This window comes from Vidua macroura, chromosome Z (genome assembly GCF_024509145.1).
Source record: "Vidua macroura isolate BioBank_ID:100142 chromosome Z, ASM2450914v1, whole genome shotgun sequence".
In the NCBI taxonomy this organism is placed as follows: domain Eukaryota; kingdom Metazoa; phylum Chordata; class Aves; order Passeriformes; family Viduidae; genus Vidua; species Vidua macroura.
The window spans coordinates 26828301-26840635 of NC_071611.1; the positions used below are offsets into that span (position 1 = coordinate 26828301).

A 12335-nucleotide genomic window follows, 5' to 3' on the forward strand; every position below is an offset into this window, starting at 1 on the left:
AAAATGGCAACTTGTGTCACTGAATATTGGCTTAATTGAAAAGCAGCATTAAGAATTATGAAACAATTCTGGCCTTTTTCCCCTAACTTGCAGTGGGTGCTATGTGGCTCTAAACTGCTCCCTTCAAGTACCCTCAAACTGAGATTTGCTCACCCAAGAGTAGGGCACATTTTGACTGTCAAAATCAGTATTTACAATTTTTTTTTTTTTTTTTTTTTTTTTTTTTTAAGTATTTAGCACATCTGGGGTTGCTGGGGACGTGTGTGTGTGTGTCTGTGTGTGTGTTATGGGAGGCTTGAAAGCAGACCCTCTGCCTGGGTCACGAGGGTGCTGCACCACCGATAATCATTCTTCTTCTCACCCTTCGTCTCATCCTTCTCCTTATCTTTCTCCTCATCCTCCTCCGCTTCCCACCACCCCAGGTGAACACAGCCCGGTGATCGTAGGCGCTTCGTAAGACGCTGCCGAAGAGGGGAAGGGGCTTAGCAGGTCTGGGGACCGCGGAGGCAGCGCGGGGAACGGGCGGGGGTGACGGGGAGGCGCCGCAGGGGCGGGAGTGGCCGGGGCAGCGCCAGCGGCGGGGGAGGCGTCGGTGCCGGCGGCGCGGAGTGCGCGGCGCAGGGGCGGCGGCCCCGCAGCCCGGGCGGGCAGCAGGTGGGAGCGGAGCGGAGCGGAGCAGCGGTGCAGCGGGGCGGGGTGGCTGGGAAGGGAAGGGATGGGCTGCGCACCCAGCATCCACGTTTCGCATAGCGGTGTGATATACTGCCGGGACTCGGAGGAGTCCAACTCCCCCCACCAGACCACCACGATCTCTCAGGGCACCACCACCCTGCACGGCCTCTTCGTTAAGACAGACGCGGCCGACTCCATCCCCTCCGTCCTCGCCTACCAGAGCCGGCAGCCGCCGCCCTCCTCCGGCCCACGCCGCAAGGAGCGCAGGGAGTCCGGCGGCGCCTCCGCCCGGTCCAGGACGCCCCACTGCTGCAGCGTCGAGGCGGAGACCCGGACCAGCAGCTCCAGCGCCAAGGTAAGCGTCGCCGCTCCGGAGGGAATCTCCGGCGGTGCTGGTGCGGGTCCCCGCCGGCCGCGGCAGGGGGAGGACGGTGCGTGGAGCCAGCGCCTCCCCCGCCGGAGGATGCTCGGCGGGCGGGATGCAGCTGGCAGGAGCGGTGCCCTGGTGCCTACTGACTCACCGCAGCTGCGGCGGCCGGGCCGGGCCGGGCTGGCACTGCTGCGGGGGGGCCTCCTCGCCTGGAGCTCATCGAGGGGGAGCAGCAGCCGCCGGGCTCCTTGGGCTCTCTCCGCCTTTCTCCACCCCGAGCCCACAGCCTCGGTGCGGCTCCGGGGCGCCCTGTGCTGGGATCGGCCACGCACACCCAGCGAGCGGAGAAAGGGTTTGTTTCGAGCTCTGTGGCTGATGGCAGAGAGTACTTGGTGCTGGCTTTACTTCATCCCTTTTTCTTCCCGCCGTAGCTAGTTAAAATGAACTGTTGCTTCTAGGCGTGGATATTCGGCTCAGAACCGAACACTATGATCTGCACACGTATGCTAATGAGCTTTGCTGGTGTAGGGCTGTGGAGATGCTCCTGGAGGAGCGGGCGAGGGCTATGTCTCTAGGGTACCTGGAAGACTTGTGTCCCCCTGTCAGTGGCTAAGACAGGCACTGCTGCATCCTGCCTGTCAACGTCTTCCCTTAAGTTTAGCACTTGAAAAGAGATAATTGAGCTGGATTTTCTTTTTCCATGATTTCCATGAGGTTTGTTTGGTTTGTGGTTTTTTTTTTTCTTTTAATATCAGAGTAGGCAACTTCCCTGAAAGCCTTTTAGAAATTAAATTTTGCTTTGTTCCTTTGACCCCTTCCAAAGTTTATTAATAAAAAACCAAAACAAAACAAAAAACAAAAGAAAACAAAAAACTAGTGTCATGATCCCAGCTGCATCTTAGGTTACTTTTCTGTTGTACTAAGAAAGCAGGATATCATGTCACAAAGTAATCCTAGTATTTTGTTAGAATATCAGTAAGAAATTCCAAAGTTATAAAATATTCCTTAATAATTTAAAAATTCAGAAGTCATCTTAAGGAAAACACAAGTGCGAGAAATCACAGAAAAAAAATCCAAACACCCCCACAGCCCATTGTCAGATTGTTAGTTCAAACACTGAGAAACTTGTAGAATTGTCTGCAGTCACATTGACTGTTTTACTCATTCAGATGAAGAGACTGCATCACCAACAACTGGGACAAAATTCAAGCATGACTGGAGTAAAACAATTCTTGTATTTCTTGGAGTTGTAGATTTATTTGTATTTTTACTAGTCAGAGTACAACACTTAAGACAAAATACGTTTCTTTTTTAATGCAGAGGAGAGCAAAATCAAAACACCTTTACAATTGTTTTAAGTTGAGAATAGAAAAGAAAATTAGAAGAATTGGAAAAATAGTTTTTTTAGTCATAACTCGGTTCTCAATAGTTGTTTACTATATGTTTTTACATTATGTGCTGTTATAAACAAATATATTTCCCAACTTTCTAGTTATTTAAACTGAATATATTTCAGATGTTTTTGAACTTTCTGATTGGTATTGTAATGTTATGGGTTCAACAAGGCCCAATCCTGGGTCCTGCCCCTGGGTCACAACAACCCCAGGCAGCTCCACAGGCCGGGGCAGAGTGGCTGGAAAGGACCTGGGAGTGCTGGTGACAGCAGCTGGACATGAGCCAGGCTGGGCCCAGGTGGCCAAGAAGGCCAATGGCATCCTGGCCTGGATCAGCAATGGTGTGGCCAGCAGGACCAGGACAGGGATTGTCCTCTGTACTGGGCACTGGTGAGGCCACACCTCAAATCCTGTGTTCAGTTTTGTGCTCCTCACTACACGGCATTGAGGTGCTGGAGCAAGTCCAGGGAAGAGAAACGGAGCTGTGGAAGGCTCTAGAACACAAGTCCTGTGAAGAATAGCTGAGGGAGCTGGAGGTGAGAGAGAAGCCTGAAGAAAAGAAAGCTCAGGGAGACCTTCCCACTCTCTACAACTGCAGGAAGGGAGTGTACAGCCAGGTGGGAATTGATATCTTCTTCCAGGCAACAATAGACAGGATGAGAGGAAACAGCCTCAAACTGCTCCAGGGAAGGTTCAGGTGCTACATCAGGAAGAACTTCTTCACACAAAGGACTGTCAAGCATTGGAAGGGACTGGCCAGGAAAATTATAAAGTCACCATCCCTGGAGCTGTTCAAGAAATGACTGGATGTGGCACTCTGTGCCATGGTCTCATTTATATAGTGGTAATTGGTCAAAGACTGGATTTGATCTTGGACATCTTTTCACAGAATCACAGAATTAACTAGGTTGGAAAAGACTTTTGAGATCATCGTGCCCAACCTATGACATAACATAACCTTGTCAACTAGCCCATGGCACTAAGTGCCACATTCAGTCTTTTCCAACCTAAATGATTCTGTAATTCAGTGATTTTTTTTTGATAGCTTCACTTCTTTTTACCAATTATGAGTTTGTTATGTGTCTGGGATTTTTGAAGTTATTTAACAATTGTTTCAATTATATAGTAGAAACATTTCCGTTCTTATAAGAATTAAGGTCTGTAAAATTTTTACATTTTTTTTTAGTTGAGTTAGAGCTGCCATTCTTACTGATTTTATAAAAGAATCGACTACAACAGAGTTGGCTTATTACTGAACTATCATAAAGGCAAAATAGTATACTATACTTGACAGATTAAAAAGAAGTGGAAAAGTGTGGAAACATGTTTCTACAGTAGTACATGATAACAATATTTATTTCTATAAAAGCTCAGAAGTGAAAAATAATATTATTTATTTTGGTATGGAAAGAGTGTCTAGCAATACCACTTGGTTTTAGCTGCTGTAGTGCTAGTTGCATGTATTAGCAATATTGGACATTCTATACCATATGGCATCCCACTTGGGGAAAGAAGGAGGAAGGCGGAGGAGACATTTGAAGTGATGGTGTTTGTCCTCCCAAGTAGCCACTGCACATGATGAGTCCTGCTCTCCTGGAGATGGCTTTACACCTGCCTACCCATGGGAAGTGGTAACTTAATTCCTTGTTTTGCTTTGCTCGTGTGTGCACCTCTTATTTTACCTATTAAAGTGTTAAAATTCATGAGTTATTTCACTTTTACTCTTCAGATTCTCTCCCCATCCTGTAGGGGGTGGAGTGAGTGAGCAGCTGCCTGGGGCTTAGTTGCCATTTGGGGTTAAACCACCACAAAATCTCATCTAAGTGATCAATATACTGGCTGTTAGCACTATTATATATTAAAATAAAGCTGTTGGGTAACTGCTCAAACCACTTAAACCATGTTGCTTGGTGTGTCTTCATTTTGTGTTCTGAACTGCTCTTTAGCTGTTTACAGAATCAAGTATTGCACTTTACATTTGATCCTGCCTCTTTAGAATGTTTTAAAACTCACCCACACTATGGTATGAAACTAGCATTAAAATAAATCAACCTGTAATAATTTCAACCCTATTCAGTTCAAATAAAAAATAAAATAAAAGCCAACCAAACAAAAAATGATCCCATGTCACTTAAAATATATGGACCTTACTTTCAAAGTCTATTTGATCTGTATTAATTTGGCATGAGGTCAGTGTTACAAAAAAATTTTTTTGTTGTTTTCTTTTCTTCCCCTTTCCTTAATGAAAAGTTCTGAACTGTTCAGAGCATTGAAATGTTTTGATCCCATCTCACTCACACTGTTTACGAGTAACGGTTCAGCAGTTTTGGTGGGTGGGTGTGTTTCTTTCGATCTTGAAAGCCTGGTAAACAGTTATCTACAAGTTGCCTGACAAAGATCTCAAGTGGACTTGTTAAGGTTTAGAAGATGCATCTGTACCTTAATTTGGGAGAGGACTCACACTTTCTGGTGCCCAGCCATACTCTCTGTTCTTAAGGTACTTGGGCAGAAGCACTCAATTGAAAAAAAACCAGATATTCCTTCCCCTTTTACCCTCCTTAACAAAGCAAAATATTATTATGAAAATAAAGAGTATTAATATCTCAAATGCCCCACCAGCTTTGTATAAAGATACAAGGCATTTAGCTTCCATCACAGGAGCGCAACAATGAGCTGAGACGATGCTGACTGTATAATGGCTGCTTGACCCATTGCTCAGTTATTGCTGGTTCTGAAGTGCAACAGTACCAGCTGTTCAGCAAGAAGTAAACACTTTTTTGGACACTTCCTTGGGGATTTGAAAATGTAAAAAAAATGCTTACCTTGTATATGTATTACATCTTTTAATTATGGTCAAATCTTAAGCAGAAGTTGTGAAAGTTGTGAAAAGTTCTGATTTTCTTGAGTATCTTGAGACTTCAGCATTAACAAAATTTTACAGCAACAGACAAGTTTCAAAGCTCATGTTGCTAACATATTAGCTAGATGGAAAAAAACTCCGAACTACTTGCAGGCTTCCATTGATTACTTGATCATATTTTTCTTCTTGAAATTACAAGAACAGCAGGTATACTGAATTGGTTCTTCTTATGCTGTCTTTTTTTGTAGAAAAGAAAGGCTTGTTTATGAGCCTCTCTTGATCAGTCACAATAGCAATAGATTTGACAGTTTTCAGGCTTTTCTGTAGCAAAATAATTATTAGACACAAAGCTTAGAAATAAGCAAAAATACAGTGGAACAGTATCTCTTACCAGTGTTGGTCTGTGTTAAGTTCCAAGGTGGAAGTGTTGGGACATATCCTTCTCTTCAAAATGTCAAGGACCTGGGAGTTTTTTTTGGTTGGGTGGGGTTTTTTTGTTGGTTTTTTTTTTTTTTTTTTTTTTTTTTTTTTTTTTTTTTTGTTTGTTTGTTTGTTTGTTTGGTTTGGGTTGTTTTGTTTTGCTTTGCTTTGTTTTTTATGTGGGGAATTAGTCAAAGACTGGAGCAGCCAAATATGAAGGGGAGAACATCAAGAAATCCAGCCACTGAGAGAGTTGCATCAGGTTCATGGGTCCTGTAGAAATACAGTCATAAGTATTGCCTTGATTTCAAATACAGTTGTTTTTCAAGCAGTACCAAGTATAAGAAAAGTCAGTGTACTTCTTGCACTTCTGGTTTTGTTTGAGGTGTATTATGGTTTAACTGGCTAGTAAGTTCTGTGGCATGAGGAACACACCAGATGTACTGTAAACTTAGAAAATAAACCTCCCAACTCTGTAACTTATTGTGATGAGGGTCCATTTCACAACTCAGTAGGACACCTCAGTAGACATAAGATACCTCTTGAATATAGCTGAGGTGTGCAGAGTTGGCATAAAAAAATTGAGCAGGCCAAAAATTGTTGAAATATGTTACAGTGCAGGACCTTGTTAATTTAGTCTAGCTGTTCTCTGAGAGGTGCTGGCCTGAATAGCTCTTACCATAAAGAAAATTGCTAGTATAGAGGTGTTCTTCGGTGACTAAGCCCAGACATCTTAAATTAATACAGTAAAAGGACTTTTGCTGCTCTGTATATGACCTTTCCATTTCTCCTTCAAATGATCCAGGTGAGTTTTGGCAAGCACTGTAGTTATGCTCTTAAGCAATGCTAGACAGAAGAACAGTTACAGAACAGATAAAACCATTTCTTCAGAAAATATTAAACCACCTGGCAAAGAGAAGCCTGATTAATGACTTCACATTGAGTCACACAACATTCTGGACTTCCAAAACTGCTCTGGATGATATGCATTTATACCACTAAATATAAAATGAACGCATGTGCGTGTGCACACAGGTGCATAAGAAAAGAGAATTGCTGAAAGCTTGTAAGAGAACAGTGAGCCTCAATAGTTTCATTAGAACTCAACAGGTCCAGGACCTCTCTAAGTCCTTCACTAAAAATTTATTTTGGAATTTTGACTTTCAGCGCCCAAAATACCCAGTGGTTTTAAACTGACCACTACCAACATCTGATTTACACATTTTACTGTTTGATATGCACAAAATGAGACTGAGGTTTTATCTTCTGAGGGGCTTGGTGTGCATCTTGCAATATTTTCTCTATTGTACATGTAATTTTTCTAAAAGTGTCTTTAGTGAACTCTGGATGTACCTGTGTGGCTGCTAGAAAATAATATGTGAAGTGTTTTATGATGCAGCAAAGTTTACGTATTTTTGGTGAGTCTTGTCAAACCCAAGATTATAGCTTAAGGAAATCAACAATCACATTTACTCACGTAAAGACCAAAATACAGAGCATTGTGAAGAGCAGCCTGTGTATTTGAAGTGGTTGAGGGCATGAGCTTACAGCAACAACTGCCACCTGATGATCTCTTGTGTACTACTGTCTCCCTCTGGCATAGATCAGTAGGTGCACTTCTAGCCCAGAAAGTCACCAGCAGTCACCTTGCTGCAGGGCAGCAACCCAACACCTGACTGTCCCCTTGCTTCTCCAAGGGCATCTTTTCTGGGACAGTCTCACAGACCATAAAGTAGAATGAGATCATTCTGCAGGAGCTTCCACAGCTCCCCCAAAACACCAGTGCTTTTGGCTTATGAAGCTTGAGTCACCTTTCCCTCTATGTGAGGAAGAAACTCTGTGCAAAGATACATTATTAATTCTGAGTTAAGGTGACATTCTCTACAGCTTATTGGTGGCAGTGTCTACTCCAGGTAATTTCCTTCACTTGAGAGGACCATTAGTCCATTTGCCGGTAAACTTTATTTTTCCCTTTCAGTTCAGCCATTTGTGTCAACCACAGCCCCATCCTTCAGCATCCAATTATTTATAAACCTCTTTCTCACCCATGTTGTCAGCTGTAAAAGAACAAAATGCATTAGAGACATGCTGTTCCTTTGTATTACCTCTGAGTCTTTGAATAGCGAGGTACTCTGGAGAATAGTTTTTTAAAATCTGTGTTTATCTCTACCCTGTAAATCTCTGACTTGGCTATCCAATGCCAAATATTTCATATCTTGGATGTAGAAAGGGTATAGTGCAGATTTATGCTGAGAAACCCCTCAGCTAAATGGTGCTACTTCAGAAGCTGTCTCAATATTAAACTCTTAATAATGTGAGATATTCACTTTGAAAATGCATGCCTAATTTTGATATAGATGTACAATTCATTGACCTTTTGCCCTGGATTCAGATTGCATCTGAGGAGGCAGCTTTTGATCCAAAAGGATGGGAAAACTGGACCAATGCAGTTGGTTTCATAGTATGGAAGAATGGAGCAGGAATTGCAAAGATCTGGACCACCTGGACTCCAGCACACAGAATTCACAGACAATATAGCCAGGTGTGAACATGTGTATAGACATTATTAAACCACATTTATGTAAGAATTCCAAAGGAACAATGGATAGTTGAGAGAGACTGCATCAGTAGGGTCAGTAACATCCACTGATGAAATGGGTAGAATGGAGTTTTGAAGCAATAGGTAGTAAAAATCAAGTTATTCAACATCTGTTTGTAAGCCTAGGAGAAACTGCTCAAAGTCAGTTTTCATATAGAACTGCAGCCTGTCAGATTTAATTATAATTAGTTTGTTTACATTTGGAAGAGTGAGGTCTGATTTCTATCTTGTTATATGCATGTTTTCATAAAATAGTGATATAGTTACAGGTGGTATACCTGTCAGTGCTGTAAAAAAAAATCAATGTAATTGAATGTGGAATTGAACATGAGGTCTCTGGTGTTAGCTTGGGAGCAGCTTCCAGCAGTCAATTTTCCCTTTTCTCTTCGGTTAGCCATTTTGCCGCAAGAACAGTGAGAGAGGCTTTCCTCTTCCCCTGCTGCAGATTTGGAAGGCTGTCTGTGGGCACTGTGGACTTCAATGTTGTCAATGGTCATTGTTCTCCTGCAGTTATCATGTCCTTTATAAAATGCAATTTATCAAACCATTGTGCTAGCCCAAAAACCAAGAAATCTCTTTTAGAAAAGGAGAGAGACAATTAGGTTTAGCTTTTTGTATGCGTTCTTTTCCAAAGTTAATAAAATTTCTTCTGAGGCCCCAGAAATTCTGGAGGTGTTAATGTGATGGCTCAAGTGTTTTCTGGAGAGACTCCCAAACTCAAGTCTCTGTTTTGAAAGTGTGTAAAAAGGTTCCCCCTTTTGTGAGTACATTTCTTCCTAGACTGTTGGCTATTGTGGGTTTCTCTTTCTCTTGCTTTTAAGATTGCTTCCCTGAAATCCATGCATTCCAAAGAGTCCTGCCCAATGAATCACTACTTCCTCCTTGTCACAATGACAAATCTTTCTTAAACAGCTATTTAATTATATTGTGAAAAAACACAAGATTTCAGAAAGGGTGGTTATATTACATTCCAGAATAAATCTATTCACATGTGTTAAATGTTTAGGTCTGTGTTAATGTTCCAAGCAGCGTGTGGCTCGTGCAAGAAGTCAGTAACTGCCATGTCAAACATCTTGCCATGGCCTTGTTTCAGGCTGCTGCATTTTACCTCAAATTGCAGTGTGAAGGCGTCTAGGATAGCAAGACAAAAAAGTTAAGATTTCTTGCATTCTCATGGTCATGGTGTACTGATCTGCAGCTGCTGGACAGCGCTCCTTCCCCTTGGAGCTCTGGATGGCAGCCACAGTGTGCTGGTGGAAACCTGGGAAATCTTTGGCTACCTTTGTTCCAAAGACATTGAAAAGGTCAGCTGGCATACTATGATGGTGTGGTGGGTGGCTAGAGAAGAGATGGATGAAGTGAAGGTCTGAGATGGACTAAGCAGGTGAGATATCATTGTTCAAGTAGTAAAAAAGTGATCAATCTAGCCAAGCTGGGGTGGTTGTGGATGGGTCCTGTGTTATGGACTGGAGGACATCAGGGCAGAGAGACATGCCAAAGGGAATGGGGCTTAAGGGGCATGTGGGTAGAGAGGTGTTTTGGGGGGAAATAAAAGTCTTTTCTTGGTGGCACTGGATGTGTTTTTTGCTTAGGAGTCTTGAGGAGATGGGATGTCTGAATCAAGAGATTTCTATCCAAATCTTAGAGCTGCACAACAAAAACATACCTTTACCGCTCAGTGCTGCAGCAACAGGAATTGCCTAGATGATGTTCTGTGTACAAAACTGTAGTAATGTATTCACTGCTGCCTAAAGTCACTTGTTAGTCTTGCTTCTCACCATTTTATAAATGAGCCTATCACAATAGCAGAGGACTCCTTCTACATCTTATAGCCAAACACTTGAAAGCAAGAGAGAAGTATCTAATATTAGTCTAGACAAACTGAAGATCACTAACTACCTGTTTTCTGAAGGAAGTTTTGACAAAAGAGAGACAAAAGTATTCTCCCCAAAACCAAAATTACAACAACAAAATAACACCAAAGCAAAATGAGTTAACACTAAGAATCAAAATTGTTCTAATATGGTGATATTACTGATATAACTGGTTTTGGTATAACTTCTGAGATAAGTTTGTTAAATGGCAGCAGGCAGTCCTGTATTGCCATCCCAATTAGGAGAGAATTCACACAATGTGTTAGCTCTGTGAGTCTTGTGCATGGGATTCATTTTAACTTAATGGTATTTCTTTCAAATGTAACTTTGTATAAATAGTGTCATTTTGTTTGGTGCAGGAGTTTCTTTGATACATTCTGGCATTCTGGGATTTTTGTTTGTTTGTTTGTTTTTGTTTTTGTTTTTGTTTTTTTGTTTTTTGTTTCACTGCGACAGAGCTTTTACTACTCTAGTTCTTTAGGAGAGGTTGGACTGAGCAACAGAACTGGGTTTTTTTTGGTTTTTTTTTTCACACCATTAGTGGGTTATAAACTATGTGTTTGATAGATTTATTTAAGGCTCACACTCAAGACAAAAGTTGTGCAAATCTTAAAGATAATATATTTTAAATGTCATAATTTTAAGTTAGATTCTGCGCATCCTGGTGGTAGAGATGTCAGACTTTTTCTTTCAGATTTTTGAAAGCGAAATATAAAATTACTGAGACCAGAAAAACTAGTGGGACTGATGAGTATTACAGTCAACCAGAATGGGTGTCTGTTTTCAGATACACATGAACAAGAACAGCTGATGCACATACAGATCTCTCTTGGCCCTCTGGCATTTTAGTGGCTTAGGGATTATCCATACAGTTCAAAGAGTTCAGTAATGAACTGTCTTCAAAGAAGGGAATCTTTTTCATGGGTTCCACTGCATTTATACAAGAGGCTATTTTTAGATGAAGCTTTTTTTTTTTTTTTTTTTTTTGCCTCTTTGGAGCTATAAGACATCTGTGACCTCACCTTAGATTTGAAAAATCTGCTGAAAGTAACTCCTTTAAGGCCATCCTTTCATGTTTGCTTTATTGTTATTTTTTATTTAGTTGCAAATATCTGCAGACCTGTATATAGTTTTAAACTGAAAAAGGTGCTATATTTCTGTAGCTCACATGTGAAGTCTTATCACAGAATACTGTTTTCCTGCATGACTGATGCACATGATTGCCTGTCAAAGGATGACCCATAATCGTCTGAATTTTTTGTGTATCATTTCCTATCACTGAAGAAAGAGAAGCATTTTATTTCAAAATCTAATGAATGAGCTTAAAATATAGTATTTACTGTACAAAACAATGTTTAATGATATGACATAAAAACTTGGTATCATTTTGCCCTTCCAGCCCCAATGCAGAAATGTGAAATGCATACATATAGTCCAGTGGTACAAATTCAGAAGTCGCCACTGCATATGTTAGAATGCAAATCTTGCATCTGGAAAGATAACACTGACATCAGTGAGATGATGATCTGGCTTTTTTTAGATAGGCAGTGGGCAAAAGCTATTCAAATGTTCCGAAAATTTCCCCACATTTTATTTTTAATTCAATAGGAATAAATTACTGGGCTGTGATACATTCTCTTGCGGCTAAGGGGCTATCAGGGATCAAAACAGCTGGCATTATACCTCCTACACAGCCCTTAGCTATTTTAGCTGTAGTTGGGGTGGGCAGTGCTGCTGCTCCAACTGGCTTGTTCCTAGCTCTCCCTGATAACTGTTCAACATTTCTTGGTGGGTGAAGGAGGTAGTGGCCAGGCATTGGTGCAGTATACAAGACACGCATCACTTGGAGATGTCAGCAGTGCATCCTTTCATTGATTGGCCACTCTCTCTGTCACAGGATTTTTGTTTTTCTCCTGTTCCTTCAGCGTAGGATCACTTAGGAAGTGATCACGTAGGATGAGGATAGTTTGCCTTCTTTGAGCAATGGGAGATTCTTTTGTATGTTTGTACATATACTTGCGGTATTCTTATTTGCAGGTGGGTGAGCCACCTGCTGGCATCTTTCCTCCAGTTTTGGTTGACTTTATTCCCAAAATACATTTTATTTATTTTATTGACCCTCTCATTGCCCTTTCTAATAGTTGCA

General features: G+C 41.6%; 1 protein-coding gene across 1 annotated transcript in view; it reads left to right on the forward strand.

Moving 5' to 3' along the window:
* Window positions 1-715: 715 nt before the first annotated feature.
* Window positions 716-12335, forward strand: part of PDE8B (phosphodiesterase 8B) — a 71480-nt gene continuing 59860 nt past the window's right edge. The window contains exon 1 of the mRNA XM_054002632.1: window positions 716-1027. Within this exon, the coding sequence (XP_053858607.1) occupies window positions 716-1027 (312 nt within the window). The remainder of the gene's footprint in view (window positions 1028-12335) is intronic.